The 23,954-nt window shown below is 37.9% G+C and overlaps 1 protein-coding gene across 1 annotated transcript in view; it reads right to left on the bottom strand.

Moving 5' to 3' along the window:
- LOC122803429 (sodium-dependent proline transporter-like) overlaps window positions 1-23,954 on the bottom strand; it is a 906,432-nt gene that overhangs the window by 517,139 nt on the left and 365,339 nt on the right. Inside the window, exon 3 of the mRNA XM_044073039.1 lies at window positions 23,177-23,308. Coding sequence (XP_043928974.1) covers window positions 23,177-23,308 — 132 coding nt within the window. The remainder of the gene's footprint in view (window positions 1-23,176; window positions 23,309-23,954) is intronic.

Raw genomic sequence — 23,954 nt, 5'->3', positions numbered from 1 at the left:
TTCTCGGTGAGAAAAAGGTTGGAGACTGCTAATCTCCTCTGTAGTTTTTACAGTTTAGGCCCTTGATTTTTAGTGAGTAAGTGTTGTGGTCATTCTTTCCTTTCCTCCATAAATATTATTTTTAATGTCAAGTTCCATCTGCTTGTTTTTGTAACATGTCCATACAGAAAAAGATTGTAGAATTTAAGTTAGATGACTGCTTGGATTGACTTAAGAAGCTGGAATTGTTAACACTGTTCTATAGAAGGCTAATATGAGACTTAATCCTGATATATAAAACCTTAAAAAATAAAATGTAATTAATAATTTGATATTAACTACTGGAAGCTCAGAAAGAAATATGGATGCATCGACAGCAGTGTATGGAGAATGAGATGGTATGTAGAAGACATCATAGTACTTGGGAATGGCCTCTTGAATTAACTAGAGTCTATAATATATAGAAGCTTCAAATAGGGGTCAGGCAAGCACTTTGGTGACAGAAAATTTATAGTTTGACAAAAGAACATATATTTTAGAGTCTTAACATCCTGCTGTCTGAATATATGTGAATTTTGTTTATATCATAAAGACTGATGTGTCATTGTCAATTACTCCTTCAAAGATGATTTTGTAGTCACTATAGGAAAATGTGTTTCCTGTCCAAAGTAATCCTTGGGGCAAAGAATGTGAAAAGATGGGATATTTGTTCATGCTGTGAGGCCTCGTGGATAACAATTTTAAATCTAGTGTAAAAATGTTGAATTTTAGTACTGATACGTAGAAATGCTCATCAAATTAAATGGTAAATGAAATGTTAACAGTTGCTAAGAATAATGAATTTATAATCATTTATGCAAACTAACTACAAAAGAAAATAGAAAGTACAAACAAAAAACACAATAAAATACTTGCGCAACAGATTTTCATCTCTTTTGTAACATAATTAGAATATGTTTTAGGGATGGATCTGTATCACAGACAATACCATTCTTTGGCCCACAGTGGATGGTGGGGGAGGGGTTCATATAGGACTGTTTCACCTCAGCACTTCATTCTGCAGGAAGTTTTATTTGTTGTTCAGCCATGGTCACCAATTAAATTGTCAAGCTTACTGGCATGATGCTGTTGCTGGTACTTCAAAAGCTCTAGTACAGCCACACTCATTAGGGGAAGCTCACTTTTTAAAGTTTCAGTAAATACAACATTAAGAAAGGTATCACTGACAGTGAGTATATTCTGGATCTCCTGCATATCAATCAACAGCAATGACAAAACATTTTCCTTTTTTGCTGCCATTCACATTGTGAAAATAGTTCTTTCTTCCTTCTGTTCTAAATCCACAGTAGAAAAATGAGGGCTAAAGAAATCAAACCCTGTATAATAGGAAGTAACTTGATGATAGTTCATAGATTTAACCATCTTCACAAAGTGCCAGATTTAAGCCTACATCACCTAGAATATGTAGGCAGGCCTCTTCCAAGTACTAATCAGGCCTGATCCTGCATAGTTTCTGAGATCAGGGCAGTATGGCCATAGACATCTTTATCACTGGAGGGAATCAAACCCAAAACCTTTGATCCCCAAGACAGGAACTCTACCTACAGACTTAAACCAGGACATACAGTAAACCAACATACCTCCTGGATGTTGAACCCAATGTGTTAATGTTTAATAGCACCCAAACTGCCAGCATTACCTGTTGACACAGCAGCCCAATATATACCACCACAGAGTAGTCAATAAGAAATGGAGTATAGGGCTAGGAATTCATGTCTGCTAGCTGTTTTCAGGCTTGTTGCACATACTGACTGACAATGACATAAGAGGCATGATTGTATTTAATGGAAGAACTCAGAGGACTCATGGTGAGTTCAATGTACTATGAAAACGTGTTAGATGTACATGTAGAAGAGAGGTTGTGTTACCAATCTTAATGCTAATTGGCATTTGCTGTTCATTCCAGCTGGCCAGGAGAAATAATGACCAACTAATGATGCTATATTAGGTGTTGTAGTCCTTGGCAAATATTTGCCATGTACAGCAAGATTTGACATGGATCATAAACTCCTGGCCAATGTAGTAACATTTGCAGCAAATTAAAGATTTGAGATTACCAAGCAATTGGTTTTTATACGTCATAATAACTTTGGTCAGACAACACCCAGAATAGCATGCACTGTTCTGGTGATCATTTACAGAAAAATAAATTAAGTTACTAGAGATAATGAATACAAAGACAGCAGAAATTGTAGTAATGTATTCATTTATTCTGAGCAGTTACAAAGACCCCTTTCAATCATTACCTTGTTACAATCAAGCTGTGCATACATCTATATACCTCACACTTAGCTAAAGTAAATTAAACATTTAAAGAAGCAGACCAGAAAAAGCAAAGTAGGATAAACAGGAGAAAGGGCCACCAGCAAAGAAAACTAATAAAAGAAGATAATATTAAGGGAAACAGTTAGTTGACAGCTGTCATGTGAAGAAAAACTACAAATGTTGTCAAAGTTTAATTTAAAAAACAGAGAGATATTACACTGAACTTTAGGAGGAAAAGACAGGGATGGCTGGTGGAAATAGATTTAGAACAGAAGAAGAAAGCATTATTTTCACATTGAGAATGGCAGCAAAAATGGAAAATGTTACAGAGAGGGAGATAAAAAGTATAACAGGACAGCTGCAAAGGAGCTATCTAAACCATGACCACTGAGTAGATAAGACTTTTATTTAGTTTCTTATGAGCAGAAACATTAGTCTAAGAGCTAACTAGCATGTTGTTCCACTTGTATAAATAAAAAAAAAAACTATCAAAGAAAAAAACCTCCTTAAAATTTACAGCAAATTAAAAGATCCTCAAACCCTGGTTAACATTAAGAGTTTCATCAGAAGCTAAAGACAACTACACATACTTCTTTTATTATGGTAGAAAACTAAGAAATTAAACCCAACATTGCTCAGAACTTTTTCAGAATGGCACTACCTACTCAGATCCAGTGGATATTAGCAACATACCAGCTAACAATTTCAGACCACATTGTACCTCAAAAACAACTATGCAAAGCCCAATTATCCCACAAAACCTCAAATTCCCATTCATAACCAAAGAACGTTTCCTAAAGTTACTCTCCAAAACAAAAAAAGACATCCTTCATGGGACCCAATAATATATGTGGCTGCCTGTTAAATAGTACAAAACATGCATTAGTGGACCTGCTCCACCAGCTATTTTACTGGATCTTAGCCAATGGTTTTGTCCCCAGGTATGGAGCACAGATGTTGTGATGCCACTTCACAAGAATGGATTTATCACTGACCCCAGAAACTACAGGCCCAGTAGCCTGACAATAGTCATCTGCAAAGCCATTGGAACATGTCATAAATGACTAAATTAATTCCGCGGTGGTGCAGCGGTAGCATTGTTGCCTCACAGCAAGAAGTTCTCCCATTCAATTCTTGGCTTGGGTTGAGAGTGTCTTCTGTGTGGAGTCTGCATTTCCTCCCCGCAGTCGAGTGGGCGTTCGAAAGACAGGAGTTGAATGGGCGTGCTTTCGTTGAAGGTTGGGCATCGGGCTGGCAACTCGACACCATAAAAACCAACTGCCAATCATTAGTGGACTGGAGTTCTGCTGTGGTGACCCCTAACCAGGAAAAGCTGAAAGACAAACAACAACAACAACAACATGAAAAAAATATTATAAGACTTGGCCCCCAGCAGTTTGGTCTGTTAAGCATAGATCCTTACTAATGAATCTGTCAAACTTCTAGAGCGTAACACAAGCTGCGGACAGTGGTCATGCATGCCTGTACATCCTACCTTGACCTAGCTAAAGAACATGATATAATAGCATATGCTAACACAATAAACAAGTTACATGAGCTCCAAATTGATCCCTGTATGATTAGGTGGACAGTAAATTGAATGAGGTCTAGAACGCATGTAGTGAGATTGGCGGGTGTGCCCAGATTAAACATGAGAGTAACCAGTGGCATTTCATAAGGATCTCTGCTTGGTCCTCTACTATTAGGCAACAACTTTGCAGATATCTAAATTACAGGTGAGGATCTTTGGCTAATTTTCAGGCTATTAGTGATCCAACAGTTCAAGACCTCTTATATATATATATATATATATATATATATATATATATATATATATATATATATATATATATATATATATATATATATATATATATATATATATATATATATATATATATATATATATATATATATATATATATATATATATATATATATATATATATATATATATATATATATATATAGAGGGAAATCAAGCAGTCCCACTAACACTAGAACCAATGGTTTAAACATGCTTCAGCAAATAAACAAATCTCATTAGAGAGACAGATTCACTGCACACAACCTACCCTTTATGTGGAACAAACTTCCACTCCAAATTGAGCAATATGATACACTTTCCTCTCTCAAAATGACAACTGGATGGGTATCCACAAATTCACCCCTGGTATGACTGGCGTGTGAGAAAGGAGGTAATGTCTAGGGTGGGTACAGGCAAACAGTCACAGGGCCCAGTTGCCTTGTATATTCTATGATTATATTATTCTATGTTTGTACATTCACATACTTGAGTGATACAAACTTCTGTCATCCACATTATGGAAAGCATGTGTGTACATGTTCTGCATCTTCCACACACAACACACAAAGTGGCTTGAACACTGAAAACCCCATTCACTAAAAGTTCTGACCAGCTTGAATCTACAAGACGTACCAAGTCAAAGTTTGCTTATTATGTTTAGGAAGAACACCTACATGCCTTAACATTTTAAATGCCTTGAAAAAGTATGTGTTTTGTTTAACAATAAGCCTGTTATTTTTACTGTAAACAAATCACTTAACTAGACTGGTGCTAACCAACATACCACTATACGGTAGCTCATTTTGAGAAACAGTTCCTGGATTTGATTCATAAATGTTCTCTGTTTCACATTGAAAATGCTTGTCACATATTTTGTGTTAAGGTTAAAGTTGGGGATCATATTGCTTTATCAAGTGAAATAAAAACTAACTTTGGAATACATGTTAATGAACAAACAGTGACTTGGACTTTGCCCAAAAGTTAGTGAAGAGTTACCAATATTTTAACTGAAGGCTCCGTGCATTGCCCTTTAAGGATAACTAAACATAAAGGTGGACATTGCCAATCAACAAAGTGCGGTAGATAAGATTGTGTGAAAGCCATGCTTTTCACTTCATATCATTATGTTTTTAACTGGGCCAGTGACTGATTTGTACAGTATAATGTAAGATTTTTATTATTGTTGTATCAAGCTTTTTTTCATGACACCACCACTGATAACTCATTAATAGATTAGCCTGAGTTCAAAAGTATGGTCAGTCTAATAAATGAACAACATTGCACAACAATCACCAAAGAATAACTAAGGCATATCTTGTCATGGTAAAAGTAATGGACAGCACACACACAACACACAACACACAACACACACACACACACACAACACACAACACACACACACACACACCTCACGTACTTGATCACACTAATTTTTCAAAGCAATAGTTCATTCAAAGCAGATTGCTTCATTTAAAGCCCTCCTTGAATTCTGCCATGAAGCCAGACTGCATTGACTCATTCATTCTCCCATATGCTTATTCTTCTGGGCTCATGAGATTGGGGTTTCTACTGCTACTAGCTGGAGGAGGGAGGAACTTGCAGCTAATTCCTCCTATACTGTGTACTGGCAATGTCAAAGGGCTCTTATTGGCTGTACTTCAACAATGGGGGAGCTGTAACCATATACAGAATAGCTATTGGCTGGGGCCTGGAATTTGCTGCTACTTCCAGTACTGGGTACTGGCTGCTTAGACAGAGACATTGGAAGAGAATGTTCATAGGTGTGTACTAGGCTAATGGCCCTGGAGCCTTTACAAGCCTAGCCCATAGGATTACCCTGGCATCGTGCCACCTGACCTTAGTTCCCAGTGCCTCTGTCGAGTAGAGCCGCTGGAGTGATCCCCAGGGTGAATTTTCTATTTCCTATCCACTCATCAAGATTTCTCTTGAAGAGGGCCAGTGAGGTGCTCTGTTTGACGTGTATGGGAAGTCTATTCCGTAGCATGGACAGTCTCTGGATTATGAGCCTGTCTCGCCAGCATGTTCTGTTGATTGTGGTAATGAGGTTGAGGTCTCTGGAGTGTGTGGTGCAGAGGGATTGGGATTTCTTTAGATGTAGCATTTCTAACAGAGATGGGTCAGACATGGCTTTGTAAGTCAAGCAGAGATCGCCTCTAAGTAGGTGATATGAAACAGAGAATAGTTGGAGTTTTTTTGAGTCTGCCCATATAGGACAAGTGTTTAAGGCCTAGGATCCTCTTTGTGAGGTACTTTTGCAGCCTCTCCAGTTGTTGCAGGTATCTAATGAGGTATATGCCAACTGGGGCATTGTACTCGATGATTGGCTTAATGAGGGAAGAGTAGAGGGAGACAATGATCTCTTTCTTCCTGGATGCAAAACCCTTAGTAATGAGATGTGCCATATAGAAGGACTTTCTGACCATAGTAGCAATGTGGTGTTCAAAAGAGAGGTTGCTGTCAACCCGTGTTCCCAGATCTCTTATAATGCCTTCTGTGTTCAGTGGACTACCATCGATGTGGTAATTCATGGGAACTGGGTTTTTCCCAAAGGGGATGATGACACATTTTTTGGCATTGAGCTTAAGGCCATGATTCTGACACCAGTCGTTGGTGTCAGTGAGGCCTTTTTGTAGGATGTCAACATCACTTGGGGAGTTAATAATGGCTCCCAACCTGCAATTGTCTGCGAACTTTGTCAGCCAGAGTCCCTCTGTGTTGGCCTGGACTTCTGAGAAGCAGATACCAAACAGGAGAGGACCCAGCACCAATCCCTGTGTGACTCCACCCATGACTGTTTGCAGTCTGACTTGGTGTCAGCTACTTTCACACTGTGGGTTCTATCTGTGAGCCAGTTTACAACCCACCTAGTGATATTGGGGTTGATGCCTAGCTTAGTGAGTTTTTCTATAATTCCTGAGTGGGGAATGGTATCAAAGGCCTTGGCTAGATCAAGACAGGCTGTATGAACCACCTTGCCTTCATCCACTGCTCTGGTGACTGACTCAAAGAAGTTGACCAAGTTGAGCAGGCATGATCTACCCTTCACAAAATCAAACTGTGTGGGATCCAGAGTTTGGAGATTCCCTATATCCTTGTTTATTAGGTCCATGATGATGCGTTTCATTGCTTTGCATAGCAGACTTGTCAGGCTAATGGGGCGATAGTTTTCAGGAGGTGTAGTCGCTCCTCCTTTGTGGAGAGGGATGACTATATCAGTGCACCATTTGTTAGGGACAAAGCCTGAGGTGAGGCTGTGATTGAACAGGACACACAGGTGAGGTGCCAGTTTACTCTGTAGTTCATGTAGAACACAGCCAGGGATATTGTCAGGTCCCATAGAAGCTGTATTCTTGGCCTTGGACAGTGCTGTTTTAACCTGTGCAGCAGTAATACTGGGTGCCTGGCAATCTACTGGTATTGTGAATGGTCCTTTGGGGGGGAGAGGGGTAAAGTTGGCACTAAATCTGTTGGCCAGTATATTGGCAATATATGTTGGCTCAGTATAGGAGGTACCATTGAGCAGTAGCTCAGAGTAAATCTGGGTATTGCCATGGAGATTCTTTGCATAACTATAGGAGGTCTTGTGGTTGTCTTTACTATCTGCTGCAATTCTGTTTTCATAGCTAGCTTTAGAGGATTTGATGAGGGATCTCAACTTTTTGTTGAGGCTGATAAAGGAGTTTTTTCAGTCTTGTGACTTCACTTTATTCAACATAAGTTTCCTCCTTCTGTTATAGAGTTTGTTTATGGAAGGGGACCAACAGATTGCCTTCCTTTTTTTGGAGGAGAGGGTCTTGGTTCTATTGGGTATGGTGAGATTCATGCATTTGTGTACATGTTCATACAGTGCATTGGTGTATGAAGTTAGCCACCTCTGTTTTTAGGAGCCCAAGGTTAGCTTTGGAGAAGTTTTTCATGGTGGTTACCTTTGCAGGGTGGGGGTGGGGGGGTGGGAGGGATGTGGCTTTCCAAGGTGATTAGTTTGTGGTCGGATCTAACCAGGGAGGAGTTGACTATTGGTGTCGAGCAATGGTTGCCCATGTTAGTAATGACCAGATCACGGATTTTGCTACCTCTAGTGGAGGTAAGAACAAGCTAGTCCAGGGCATTGGAATTAATGAATTTCAGGAAACATTGGGCAAGTGTATTGGTACATGAGTAGCTTTCCCAGTTAATGGAGGGGTAGTTGAAGTCACCCAGTATGACAGTGTTAGGCTGGACCCTAATATTCTCCAGGGTGCTTAGGAATGTGGAGTGTGTGTCTTGGGACATGGTTGGGGACCTATAACAGGCTATGACCTAAATTGCTGTCTTACCCAATGTTAGCTGCACCTGAATTATCTCTGATGGGTTATGTTGGGCTACCAGTCTGGAGGTGTGTGCATCCTTTATGACTATGGAAACACCACCACCTATGGAGATTCGGTCCAATTTCTGGGGCCGAAAGGTGTGGAATGAGTTATAGCCTGGTAGTGCAGGGGTGCTTTCTGCTGCCTTGAACCAGGTCTCTGTTACAGCACAAATGTCGATGTTCTCCATTTTAAGGAGTGCTTTGAGTGAGTGCATTTTCAGATTTAGACTTTTAGCATTGAGCAGCATGACGATCCAACTGCATTTGTTTGTAGCTGTTACAGTGGTAATTTGGGGTGAGAGATGCAGGCCATCTTTGGCAAGGCATCGAGGTCAGTCAGCCATGTCATCCCAGGCAGACAGATACTGGATCCCCTTAGAATGATACCAGAAACTTAGCCAATTGCTGAAATCCATCATTTTCTGCTTGCACTGTGGTATCATTCTGGGTGATAGTAGGATGCTGCTCAGGGCTAGGGTCATACCCACCTGGGCTACATAATCCGAGAGCTCCTCAATGTCTCTTTTCATGTAGTCTAGGGATGTATGTCTCAGGTCATTCACACCCACAAGTATGACAGTCATATTTGTACCTGTTGTTGAGGGACCTTAGTGCGTGCGTTATGTGGCAGATCCTGGCACCTGACAGGCAGCTGACTTTTACTTTCTCCTTATTCAAACTAGTGAGTGGGACATCAGTGTGCCTCACTATCGAGTCATTTATGACTAGTGTGCTGGGCATGCTGTTTTGCCTTAGGGGCTTTGGTTGAGTGGCACACTGTTTAGGAGAGTTATGTCTCGTGATTAGTGTTGTGTTGTGGTTGAGTGCATTTCTGCTTTGGAGGTCTCTGCTGCTTGGTAGATATTTATTGAGAGCCTCAGCGAAGGTGGGTGTGTGGTTTGTGTTTTTATGTGAAGGTAGTGCTGGTGTGTGTTCTGGAGGGCTATGTGTTCCATGTGGTGTGGTGCAAGTGTTGACCTTCTCCTCTTGGCCAGCTATTCCAGTCTTGGCTGGAGAATGCGTGGCTTCCAATTTGGATATATAGGTGCATCTCTCGCAAGTCTGTGTGTTGGGAGGTAATGGTGCATAAAACTGATATCAGTTAGAAAAGTGGTGTAAAGGGCTTTGCATGACACTTTAACAAAGTGACAATAACATTCTACTGGTAGAAAGACTGCTATACAATGAAACTATGTTTAAAACTGAACAATCTAAATTTATCATAAAGTATGTGTTAAATTCTGGTAAGAAACAGCATCAACTGTAGACACACACTGTTTCAAATCTGGAAAACTGTGCAGCATAGCTAGACTTTGAACTAGTAATGTTAACCTTGCTACACCTGTGAAAACTATAGTCAGTGAAAAGCATGCTGCTAATGATTTTATGGCTATGGAATGTGATGAATTCTTTATAAGAAAATCAAATGCATCATCTGGCTATATTGTTATAGTACAGTTAATCAAGTGCAATGTCTTAAATGATGGCAGGGTACTACAGGGATTACTAAATTCAGGCAGTATACTCATGTGTACAGAGTCACAGCTTGTGTGCGAAATGAACACCTTCAGAAAAAAAAGCAATTGATGTAGTCTGTATTCACAGAGATATCAAGCAGTATTCCATTTCTAAATTTAGAAAAGCAGACTGCATTTGGAAAGATATGTCGTTAATTTGTGAACTACAGTGACAGGGCACCTGATATGATAATAGGGATAGCTTTCCTCTGATTTGCTTATGGGGGCAGTGGGAAGAATGCATTCCTTTTGACAGACCACCTTATCAGTGAGGGGAGGAGTACCATCAAATGAATAAGTCTGCAGATACAAATCCACCAAACTTAGAAAAGTAAAGAGCAACCACCAGACTCATAACCTGGCAGTGTTGCAAAGAAGGGAACAGAAGTGACAAGTAGAATTGAAGAGAAGGAATAACTCACTGAGAGGATATATTCCAAGGGAATAATGTTAGGAAGCATGAAAATGTACAGCTTGAAAATAATTTTAAACTTTCTGTCAATACAAGTCTGATAGTCCTAGAAATGGAGAATTCTAAGCAGGTAAGTATTGAAGAGGAGAAATGTGACAATAAGAAAGGCTTCACTAGTATGGTAAAAGAGATAAAGGAAGAAACAATGCTCAGAAAGAATTCTAAACATATTTCTGTCAGTATGAAAAAAATTGAATAAGTGAAAACTGTATGCAACATGCATCTGTAAGTAAGGAAAAAAAGTAAACCTGAAATAAAATTTTGTTGCAAGACATCCTTTGGTTGGAAAGCATTCAGGGCTGGTCTTAGCATTTTGGGGGCTCCCAGCAAATGTTAAGTTTGGGGACCCCGTAGGCACTTCCATCAGAGCATCACTCTGTCACTGCTACCCCCCCCCCCCGAAACAGCCTTTTAGTTTATGCTGCAAACATTTAGGAATACTATGTACAGAATGACCTGTAGCTATAATGTTCTTGCAGTACAACAGGTTTATGTACCACATTGTGTTCACCCATCTCACAGAGAGACATTCACAGTTACTGGTATTTTGGTTCCAACAATGATACATTATAGCAAGTCTCTGTATGGGTGTGGACTTAGGTGAAATGCTGTCTGCATGCTCCAAAGTGTATTTTAGTTTTTTTTCTTTTTACATAATCTTTTCATCCAATGGTAGCTTGAACAGCAATTATGATTAAGGAAAGAAATCCTTTCAACTCACCTTTCCTGACCAAGACAGCACAGTAATAACCATTTAGGAAATAACCCAGTTAAGTCAGGGTCCAAGAAGCCACAGTATTATAGGTGTTTTGGGATGCATTTTAGAGCATTTTTTCCAATCTTAATCCAATGGTGTCCTAAACAAAAACCATGAGTAAGAAAAGAATTTCAGTCTTTTTTTTTATTTCAAGGAAGGGGCAGCTGCGATGGTGCAGTCGTTAGCTTTGCCACCTCACAGCAAGAGGTTCTCTGATTCGATTCTCGGCTGGGGTTCATTCTGTGCGGAGTCTGCATGTCATCCCTGTGGTCATGTGGGTTTCCTCCCACATCCCATAAACATGCTGCAGGTGGATTGGACACTCTAAATTGGCCCTAGGTGTGAGTGTGTGCATGTGTGTGCCTTATGTGGAAGGTTGGGCACTGGGCTGAAAACGCAACACTGTAAAGCTCCACGGCCAATCGTTCTGTGGACCGTTGTTCCGCTGTGACGACCCCTAACTGGGATAAGCTGAAAGGAGATGATGAGTTTTGTTTCAAGGAAGACATAAGTTGTGCCCAAGGCTTAAAATTCAAAAATGACAAAATAGCAGCTCACAACAAACTAACCAGCCATTTATTGTCTGGATACATAGGTCCAATCTGGGAATACGGTCTGCCTCCCTAACCCCCGCCCCAAAAAAAACAATCATTGCCTATGCAGCCTTATGGTGTTCAACTGGGATGAAAGCAAAAGTTCAAACAGCCACAGTCACGTGTTTCAGGTGAGGCAGCTACCTGTATATGTGCCTGATGTGAAATTGAAAAAAATAATGATTACAGTAATATATTCTACTTTGTTGTTCCTAGACAGTACACTGCCTCTACCCAAGCTATAATAGGCTTCTTTGTACACCTCTGAGGTCTGTGAGAAAAGTAAAAGAAACAATGACCACACTTGTCCTCAGCCCAAACAAAAACTGTAATGACCTTATGTACAAACTGGGTCTACTTTATTCTCCCGAAAGCTTAAAAGGGCGAATACAAATAGCGCAACACATAAAGAGTGAACTGTGAATACATTGAATGTACTAAACCGTGAAATTTAAAACCTCGAACAGTCATAGTCGGCCAACCCACCGCCTTCAACACACTACCTACCCAAACACAATAAAAAAAACACATACATACACTAAACAAAACCCTACTTCTAACCCTAAATTAAAACACCAAAACTCTACTGCTAACCCTACACTAAACCCCGCATACACAACTATCTATGCACTATCCTTAACTCCTCCCTAACCCTAAGGTCCGTAACTACCACACACATCCCCTATGGAGCTATATCCAAGCAAACTAAATGTTCAACACACATACACTTAACAAAACGCTACACTAAACCTTACATACATTACCTACCTATTCACTTACCTTAACCCGCACCCTAACCCTAAGGTCCGTAACTATCACACACTTACCTTACGGAGCTATACCGCAGATGGTCCAACTATGACGATTTGACACTTCTCTTTTCACGGTTTCATTCATTCGACATATTCGCAGTTCGCTCTTTACTTGTCACACTATTTGTATTCTCCCTTTTCAGCTTTCGAGAGAATAAAGTAGACCTGTGCAAACCTCTATGGTTTGACTGTAATGAAAAGTAAAGAAGTAACCATAAACCCCCCCCCCCCACATAACCTACAGCAGCTTTCTGTACACTCAAATCAGAACAGGGCTGGTTTTAGAATGGGTGCATTTGGGAGCACAGCCCATTATCAGCTTTATCCTAACAGGGTCAGCCCTGTTCAGGTTAAAGACTATAGTCAGAAAATTAATACTTTTTTTGTCATTTTTCTCCAACCAGCAACAGCTTTTGTGGGGCCCTCACACAGTCAAGGATGATTAAGGGTGCCCCCGGTATCAATTTATACAGTCTAGGGAGGGGAGGCCACCAGACTCCTTGAAGATCGAAGTGTCTGAATCTTCTGTGATATATTTTATGCATTACTTTTGAAATATAATTACTTGTTTGCTACATTTTTTACTGATACCCAGAAGAATGATGTACAAGTCCTGGCATTATTAGATGTATGCAGAGATAACAATCAGTAATGCTTTTTACAAACACACACAAAAGCCATAGCAATACTAGTTTTGTACTTTTTTTCAGCAAATAGCAATACATTGTACAACACTAGCACTGTCACACTAGAGTGAATGATGTTTAGCAGTTGTCGAACAGCAGCAGGGTACGTCACTTTTATTTACCTTGGTGAGGAGTAATGCATACCTATCACTGTCTCTGATTAAACAGACCTTCCTTGATTTTTGCTCATAATTTTGATCTGTCCTTCGTAAAAAGTTTGATTTGCAAATAAATCAATCAGGGATCAGGCAGTCAATAATTCCAGGTATCAGAGGTTTATACTTCTTATTGTCCAAAAAATGCATGTTGATGCAAAAGGTGTTATTCTATTAACCTTTTTAAGTGAATTAGAGTAATATTCACAACAAGTTCCTGATTTTGAGCCTTTGTTCTGCTATCATGTTTGGTATTATGCTGAATTCTTCTGCAAAATAGTTGTAAGTTGTAGTATCTGGTATTCTACCAATATTTATAAAACTCCCTGAGAAAAAAAAAAAACATTCCTGAAGATCGGAAGCATCAGCTCTTCTTAAAATACTAGGTTTGCACTCAAATTAGTCGCTCCAACCTGCTGATCCCTCTACTGCTTAACTTGCTTATGTTCATTATCCCATCATTGTCATACCAGATCCCTGTTCAGGTTAAAGAGCATAATCAGGAAATTAATACATTTTTTCATTTTTCCTATCCATCAGCTGCTTTTGTGGGACCCCAACACAGTCGAGAATGATTAAGGGACCCCCTCTGTGGCCACAGGTATTGCAAGTATTTATGTTGTTGGTTTTAGTGGAGAGAATATCCACCAGTCACGGTTTAACTAAGCCAGAGGCACTTTGTCAGTGGTAAAATATTTAATGGGATTGTGAACCCTGTTATGTGATAAAACACTGTTACAATAACCAGAGAAATCTTTGAATTTTAAAGGAGATATATGTAATTTAGAGTTATTATCCACCTGGTTTATTAAGTATGCACAATTGCTGTACTAACTTTTGTTAGTTTGACAGACGTTACAAGATATCAAGATAAATAACTTGCTGTAGTTGGGGGCCCCCCAGCGACTGCAGGGTTCACTGGTGCCTAAAGCTGGCTATGAAAGCAATTGAAAAAGAAAAAAAGAAACTGAGAAAGCAGTGCTTACTCACAATGAGACAACTGAAGAGCAACCTGGAGAAGGAAAGTAAAGTAAGTTGGTGATGCTCTCCCACTGAAATGGAGGAAGATCAACTTAAGGAAGAAAAGGAAAAGGGGAGGGTAGTGAATACTGAGAGGCAATTCAAACAAGGGTAGAGCCTTAAAGATATTCAGGTAAGGCCAAACTAGAAAACATAATCAGAAAAAAGAAATGAAGTATCTACAGAGAAGAAAGAAAGAAAGAATGGATTTGTACTTAAACACAAGGGCTAAAATATTCATGGGAATGCTTGGCTAGGTTTATAAAGATCCTCATGGATCGATAGCTTACGGTTACCTATGAACCTATAAGGTAGAAATATCAACTGATCCTAAAGAATACTGGTATGTGGTGCCTATCTTAGGAGAATTAGTGAGACCCTAGTACCTCTATTTGTAGGAGGGGATGCAGTACCCTCTACTTCACCACAGACTATCCCAGAGAAAAGTTTAGAGCTGGCTGATCTCCTAATAAGCTAGATAAACTTTAAAGAAGTGCAGAGAGAACTGGCACTTTGAGCAGAGCAAGGATAAACATAGCAAAAGGTGCAGGAGAAGAAGTTGAACAACATGCTACAATTTCCCGCCCATACATTAATCATGCCCAAACCTTTTTAAAACCTAGTGATAAGCTTACCACATACTTATGTTTTAGGAGGACACCTAGGAATGGATAACAGTAAAGCAAGAATCCTAGCAAGGTTTCACTCTCCAGAAATAATGGAAGAAATTGAGAACATGGACTGAATGCTAGAAGACAAACCCTCACCAAGGTTTCAAAAACCCTTTGATTCCAATGCCTTTTATAAAATTGTCATGTGAGGGTATTGTTGTGGATATCATTGGTAAAGTCCAGCAATGGTATTCGATCCATTTTAGTTATTTTAGACTGTGTAACTAAATACTCTGAGGATATTCCCCATGTAACGCTAATGCTAGATCTAGAGCTAGGAAGTTAGTATTATTTTCCAGAGTAAGGATACCTAAGGAAATGTTAACTGACCAGGGAACTCCATTAATATCCAGAATAATGTATCAAATGTGCCAATACTTTAATGTTCTGTAATTACAACCACAGTTTATCATCTTCTGTTAGATGGGTTAGTGGAATATTTTAACCAAACATTAAAATCCATGCTGAGAAATGTAATTGGGAAAGATGGTAAAAACTGGGACCAGTAAGCTCCTTACTTCCTGTCTGCCACTGGAGAAGTACCACAAGTCTCAACCGGGCTAAGTCCTTTTCAGTTGTTATACAGCAAACACCCTTGTGGACTATCAGACATTGACAGAGAAATTCCGGAAGAAGAGATACTCCATTTAAAAGTATCAAAAAACACTATACCAATTTCAAGATATGATGAAAGTAGTAATGCCCATTGTCAGGGAATGTAGGACGTGGGCAGACTACACAATAAGGTGTGAGAACTATAAATGCAAGGACCAGAACATGCAAAGCTAAAGACTGAGTGTTACTTTCGTCCTCTTCTGCAGAAAACACATTGTTGAGTAAATGGCAAGGATCATTTGAAATAGGAGAAAATTTAAATAATGTAAACTACAGTGTTAAACACACTGGTAAGAAAAAAAGAACAAATGTGCCATATTAATGTCCTGAAACCATGGAAGAAAGCAAAGACCTCTGTATTAAATTTAGCATCAGTGACTAATAGCACTGCAGAAGAAAGAAAACTTAGCTCTGTGCCTGAAGTTCTAGTAGATGACGCACACTACCAAACAAAAAAACAATGAAAAATGAGTTCTTGTTAATAAAGAAATAAGTATTTTTACAACTCTGGCAGAACAAACCTGATTCAACACCCTACTGTGAACATTCTAGGTGAAAAGTTTAATTTAATTTAAAACCTTACAGATTATCCAAGTCACAGAAAAAAAGATGTGCAAAAAACAATAAAAAATGCTTAACAAAGGGGTCACGCAAAGGAGTAAAAATACAACAAATGGAACTGCCTCATGGTGTTACTTGAAACCACAAAGCACAACACCAACCAGGAAAAATAAATGAATGAACCACATGCTTAAATTAAGGAAACAAGCATTTTACTATATAAAAGACTCAGTAAAAATTGTTCAAAAGTAAGCGCTTTCATAAGGCACATAGACCAAACTTCATCAGACAATAAAATAATTCTACAGTTCAGCATATATACCACACCCACACCCTTCAATTAATTAATCATGAATACTCACACTAATTGATAACACAAACCTTTGCACTTAAACATAATAAAAGGACATATAAATTACATGAAATAAGAAAAGAATAAAAATATATAAAAAATACATATATGTAATTACACATAATTAATGCATATAGAATTCATATTCAAAATAATATATATATATTGAAATGAGAACGTCTCATCTATCTAATACCCTGAGCTTTAATTTACTACTAATAGAAATAGTGTCATTCAACTCAGGGGGAACATGAGCATTGAGAAAGACCTGCCATCAAATTTCTTTATCTTCTAACCATAACTTCCAAGGTCCACCACGATCTCTCCACTTAATCTGCTGTAAAACCACAAATTTAAAGGCATGGTTGGGAAACATTTTGATATGCCTAAATAGAGCATTTTTTTCCTCACACTTACGAACATTGTATAAATGTTCGTAAATATGCTGAATCAACTTCCACTGAGTTTTCTCGACATAAAAACCAGGACATTGCGAACACAGGGCAACATACACCACCCCTTGTGTATGACAGTTAAACTTGCCCTTAATAGAAATAACCCTTTTACATATCTTGACCTTAGATGTTAGTAAGATATTTTTACACTGACTACATGCACCACAAGATGTCATTTTACCCAGTAAATTACAGTCCTTAACTTGTTCCAATAGATTTTTTATGTTCCTACTCCTCTTGAACACAAATTCTGGATACTCTCCAAAGAAAGATCCCAAACCTGAATCACTATTTAAAATGGTCCGTTTTTTGTTAACTATGGATTGCATGGTATAGCTGTTATTGGAAAAGGTAGTCACCAGTGGACATGACATATCAGTCCTCCTCCCAAACCTCCTAGATGTGTCTACAGTTAGTAAATTAGAAGTTCCATCATGGTCAACCAGGTTGGTTGTGTCAACATTGGTAGATAAACCCACCATGCTCAATACATTTTCCCCCCAAGTTATTCAAAATAGGTTTAAAATAACCACTCTCATGTTTTTCTATTACCTTCCTTCTAATATTGTTGATAAGATACTTGGGATAAGCTCTATCCATGATCATTTGACACATAAAATCACATTCATCAATAAAATCACTGTAATTTGACACCATCCGTGCTGCCCTTACTAATTGCCCTTTGAGGATACCTCGTTTGACGTGCATGGGATGATTACTGTCAAAGTGTAAAATACTATTTGAATATGTCGGTTTTCTAAAAATTTTTGATTTCAAACCACCCTTAGTTTTGACCAACAAGACATCCAAATAGGAAATCCCAGCTACTCCAAGATTGTATGTAAATTTCAAAAATGTGGTGCTCTCATTGATGTAATTCATAAATTCTGCAATACCTTCCTCAGACCCCTTCCATGCAATAAATAAATCATCCAGGTACCTCAGATATAAAATAACATTACTGTAAAAGGTAGCGGGAAACAAATAGGTTTTCTCCCACCAGGCCATCACTACACTGGCAAAAATTTATGTTGGGAAAACTCAACGGAAGTTGAGTCAGCGTATTTATGAACATTTATACGATGTTCATAAGTGTGAGGAAGAAAATGCTCTATTTAGGCATATCAAAATGTTTCCTGACCATGCCTTTAAACTTGTGGTTTTACAGAAGATTAAGCGGAGAGATCGTGGTGGACCTTGGAAGTTATAGTTAGAAGATAAAGAAATTTGGTGGCAGGTCTTTCTCAATGCTCATGTTCCCCCTGGGTTGAATGACACTATTTCTATTAGTAGTAAATTAAAGCTCAGGGTATTAGATAGATGAGACGTTCTCATTTCAATATATATATTATTTTGAATATGAATTCTATATGCATTAATTATGTGTAATTATATATATGTATTTTTTATATATTTTTTATTCTATTCTTATTTCATGCAATTTATATGTCCTTTTATTATGTTTAAGTGCAAAGGTTTGTGTTATCAATTAGTGTGAGTATTCATGATTAATTAATTGAAGGGTGTGGGTGTGATATATATGCTGAACTGTAGTATTATTTTATTGTCTGAAGTTTGGTCTATGTGCCTTACGAAAGCACTTACTTTTGTACAATTTTTACTGAGTCTTTTATATAGTAAAATGCTTGTTTCCTTAATTTCAGCGTGTGGTTCATTCATTTATTTTTAAATGTGATGAAGTAATCAGATTCAATAATGATTTTAGGAAGCTGAGCACCATTTTAAAGTTTGCCAGCTACCCAATGCACATGGTTGATGAACTAATAGAAAGGCTGGGGAAAGCAATATTCTTAGCGACACATTCCTAGCAAACAAATACTCACAGAGCCATATGATGGCTGAAGCCAAAGAAAAGACAGCCTTTTTTACACCAGAGAGCTTATGCCAGTATATTCTCCATCCTTTTGGGCTACACAATGTCCCTGCAGCCTTTCAAAGATTAATGGACAAAGTCCTAAAATACACTGTCCAATATGCTGCTAACACAGACAATGTAATATATTATATACTCAGAGGACTTGTACCCCACACCATCTACCTAAGGCACAGGCTGTGCTAACCTGAAGAGAAAAAAAAAGTAAAATAAAATAAAACATCCTCTCAGAGTTCAGAATGGAACAAAACAGAAAAAAATGCTCTTCTACTCAAACTGTAGCAAACCACTTGCTACAAATGTAACAAGCACTTGCTACAGTTAAAATACCACACACAAAGTGCTTCAGCACTGGCCACAAATACAATACTGGCACTAGATTTGTGATCACAGCTGACATGTTGAAGCAATTTGTGTGTGGTACTACACCATCGGCATCTGGGGACTGTGGCCTTATTGCATCTTCTGCCTAGGACAACAGCTCACTTCACTCCACCCTAGCTACACCTCTGGAGAAAAAAAGGTTGTTGTTAACCTCAGGGACTAGTTTATGTCTGGCAACAAAAAGTAAATATGGGCCTGCTTGGAGTTAATGTTGGTTACTATAAAAATGTTGTACCTTATTTTATATTGATAGAATGCCCTTTTACAGATTTGACCAAATGATGGATATCTTGAAGATGACCCCAGAGGCAAACAATGCTTTTGATCAGTGGAAGGTAAAACTATGTTCAGAGCCTTTATTATTCTCTCCAGATATCAACAGGCCTTTTATAGTACATTGTGATGCATCAGCTATAAGCTTTGGGGTAGTGTTATCACAAATCTTTGAAGAAGAATATTCCATATGATTTTTGAATTTACAATTGAGTGGAACAGAAACCATGTTTTCTACTACTGAAAATAAATGCTTAATAATGAAGTTGCCATTGTCTTTATTAAAATGCTACCTTCTTAGCTGAACATTTACACTTGTTACAGATCATGTCCCACATGTTTAAATAGGTGGTAGGGAATTACTGCACTTTGTATAAGAGACTGTGTATGTTTATTGGACTTTGGGAGTGAGACAGAAGTTTACATTATTTCCTTTGCTTTCCATTAAAGAAACTTATTTCCATTTGTGAATTTTTATCTATGAGAAGATACTGCACCACTGATCCACTGGCATTTATCTGACTGTACAATAAAACTGTGTTTATCTTATGAACGTATGGAAGCTTTAGTGCATTAACATAGTGGCATAATGGCTGTTTTACTTGTATAATGTGCTTATATGCTATGCTTTATGGTAGAAAAACTTGGAATAGTCAACCATGCTGTGTTTATATGAGATAATATGGTTTTGACATCTTGAAGCACCCGGTGAAATGTAAGCACCTGCAGGGGTGCTGTAAGAAATGAAGGCCTATAGCCTAACCAGGCAAAGACGTTTGCCTCTCTTGAAGAGGGATACCACAATCAAAAGAAATTGTGGACATATCTGCAGAGCAATACATGTTGTGTATTCAACTGTGGAGTCCCAGCTTGCCAATGGAATACCTGGAATTTATCTGTGGGTTTACCAGGATTCTAAGTTGTGCATATGTTAGGAGATTATAGACAGCTTATTCTGATCTGTAGCATCAAGAATGCAGGTTTGTGAGACACTTTAAATAATACATTAAATTAAAAGTGACCTAAATAGTTCACTTATGTTTTAGGTTAGCTACACAGGTCTTCCACTTTTCAGTGGAAAGTCACCAGCATATTTGACATACTAAACCTATGGTTGTGGTGGGGAACATTTGATGAAAATATATCAGATTAAACTGCTCTTTGTTCCTTCATCACTACTTGCAAGCAAAGACACTGAGTTAATATCCCCCTGTAGTGAGAGAAAATAGGCTACTCTTTGAGAGAGAGAGAGAGAACTGGGTTTTTGCTTTTTCAGTTAGCTGTTACAGTTTTGTATAACAAAATTATAAAATTCATGAAGGATCTGAGGTGGACCACTACAAATATGGACAAGCATATGGTGTTTCTTCAAGGGGATATTCTGACCCTACAGTAGAGGAGTGAGATTTCTAACAAACATATGGCCAGTCTCTAGGAAGAAAAGAATTTATTAGCCTCTTTTCTAGCTACCCAAAAGGCTGCCTCAATACTAAAGACATTGCGTAAGGGTGATGATACTAAAGTATACTTTATTAACTTTGAAAATGTATACCACCCAGGAGAATTTGGATAAGTCTCACTCTGCTAAAATATTATCTCCACAGCTGACAGGTGAAGCACATAAAGTGTATATGGATATGGACAGTGCTGCCTATACAGTCTACAAAAACTAAAAATGGAACTGTTTGCTAGGGCTGGTGTGCCTTTTGAAATGCAAGCCCCAAAATGTCATGCTTGGACATTTAATTCAAGTAAAGTGGAAATAGTTCAAAAGCTTCATTTAAAGCACATTTAACCTTATGGTTAAAACCTCAAGTGAACATAAAATAAAATGACAGCTATTCTAACATTTGAAAAATTCATAAGGGCACTACCTAGTAATTTACATAAATGGGCTTTCCAGAGTGACCCTAAGATTACTGGCAAGTTGGTTGTATTAACTAAAAGGTAATTAGCTAATGAAGCACTGTTTAGAAGTGAGCAACCAATGTCTGCTATTAAGAATAAGATGTATGTGAACACCCAGAAACTGTCAGTAACTAAAACAGTATGTTTCAGATGTAAGAACAGGGACACATTGCTAAAATTGTAGTAATATTGTACCTAACAAAATATATACATTTTAACCAACATGCTTGTAATAAAAATGTAAATGCTGTGCTATACAGAAGAAAATGATTGCTAAGCAACATAGTAATAATGAAAATGTAGTGATGGAATGTGACAAAGTAACTGCAAAAAAAAAAAAAAAAAAAAAAAAACAGTAGAATCAGCATTTTTTTCTTTCTGCTACTCTTAAGTTAGCCAAATGTTTTAGTGGATTTAAAGAAACATGAAACAGCTGCTGTCCCTCAGCTCAAAAAGGTATACTGTTTGGCCAAGACCAGTGTACAATGCAAGAGCCCACCCTCTGATGTACCCCCCTCTCATTTAAAATCCATTCCTGTTTTTCAGAGGATAGCTCTTTATCCTTTCACTGTGAATTTGGAACATTACAGCCAGACAATGTCATCCTACAGTTTATTCATGACAATCAACATCTTCTTCTTAATTTACTGCCCATGTCTATATTTTAACTCATTCAGCTTGCCACCAGTAGATAACCATGCCAGATAGCAAGACATATGGTCTTATCTGTGCATACCCTTGTGTGTCAATACTTTGCAAAACATAAAACACCATAAAACGTACTTTTATATACATGAATCTGACTGTGATATGGTTCATTTGATAGAAACAGTCCGTAGTAGTTATACACGTGTGGAGATGTGACAAACTCTCAAGATCAATCAGGGTGATATTGTTTTTCTCTGTCTGATTACTCTGTCTTTGGCTTGGAGTTATGTATGAAAACATCAGTTTTAGCATTAAAGAGGACTTTCCTTAATTTATTAAAGAGATGATTATATGCATTTATACGTCATTCCTATATAGCTGAGAATGATATAAAAAGAGAGAGACAAGATTCATGTCTATCTACAATCTTCAAAACATTATCACAATGAAGCCTAGACAGTGGAGATCTAGTAGTGAACATAATGGCTATGTAGTAGGTGGTTATACAGTGCACTTATAGGTTCTGTTTCTCACATGTTTTGCTCAAAGAAAATGGACTAAAATAATGAAGGTTTAACTCTGATGTAGTTGGCAGACATAACTTTGTGCAGTTATTTGTTGTTAGTATGCTATTTTATTATACCTTCTTTTAATTTTCTTTTTCACTTCTATTTTTGTCTCATCTCACTCATCCTACTCTACATAGCATCATCCTTAAGCAGTTTGTTCACAAGCATAGCACTTTGTTACTGTATAATACTGATATTTATAAAGAACTGACATTATAAATCTTTTATGTAACTTTTTGATAATCCTGCATGTTATCTATGATGCAAACTGTTGTTAGTCCAGTAAATGTTATTAAGTTTCTGTGTTGCATTAAGTGATCAGACAACACTAGCATAGTGCTTTTACTGTACCTTTGAGTATGGGACAACATTTCCAGACAGTGATGGGTCCAGCAGCTCCATACTGGCCCAGACTCAGCTCCATCAGGAAAAGTGGTAGCCCTGAGATCAGCAGCATAACTACGTAAGGAATTAAAAATGCCCCTGAAAGAAAAAAGGAAAGTGTTATTAGGAACTGAAATGTTATGGTATTTCAGGAAACAGATATGTTCATAAGTTAATACTTGACTAACTGTAGGCCATTTTAACCCTAGCCAATTATGCCATGTGAAAATTAAACCTTGCACTTTGTGTCTGTAAGGTAAACATTTTTACCGTTATGCCAACGCCTCCTCTATTACAATTCAAAAATATATATTTATATTTTAGTAAATAGATTGTTTCAAGGGCAAACCATTTTTTTCAGGGGTAGCCTTAACAGAAAGTACCAGTAAACATTTAAATTATATATAGAATAACATATGATTGTAATATCCACAGTAAATCAATATACAGGACTGATACTTCTCAGAATATCAACAATTACAATTCAGGTGCTGGCATTACTTGGGGAAAGCAAACAAAATTACAATTTTAATGTATAAAAGTATACATGTCAGAAGATTACAGAAATAAAAAAGAACACCACTAGTATACTCAGCTTTCCTTAATTCACCAACAGACAGAAAATCTTGGAATGAAAATTCATCAAGCTTTCATCTATATTTATACTGCCCATTTAAATTTTCAAAATAACTAAAAAATCATTTTCTTGCATCCTCAGAAGTATAGATTAAAGTTAATGCATTAA

This window comes from Protopterus annectens, chromosome 5.part1 (genome assembly GCF_019279795.1).
Source record: "Protopterus annectens isolate FY-2018-M chromosome 5.part1, PAN1.0, whole genome shotgun sequence".
NCBI classification, from domain to species: Eukaryota; Metazoa; Chordata; order Ceratodontiformes; family Protopteridae; genus Protopterus; species Protopterus annectens.
The sequence above is the reverse complement of the archived record's forward strand: the minus strand, read 5'-3'. Positions and strand labels throughout refer to the sequence as shown.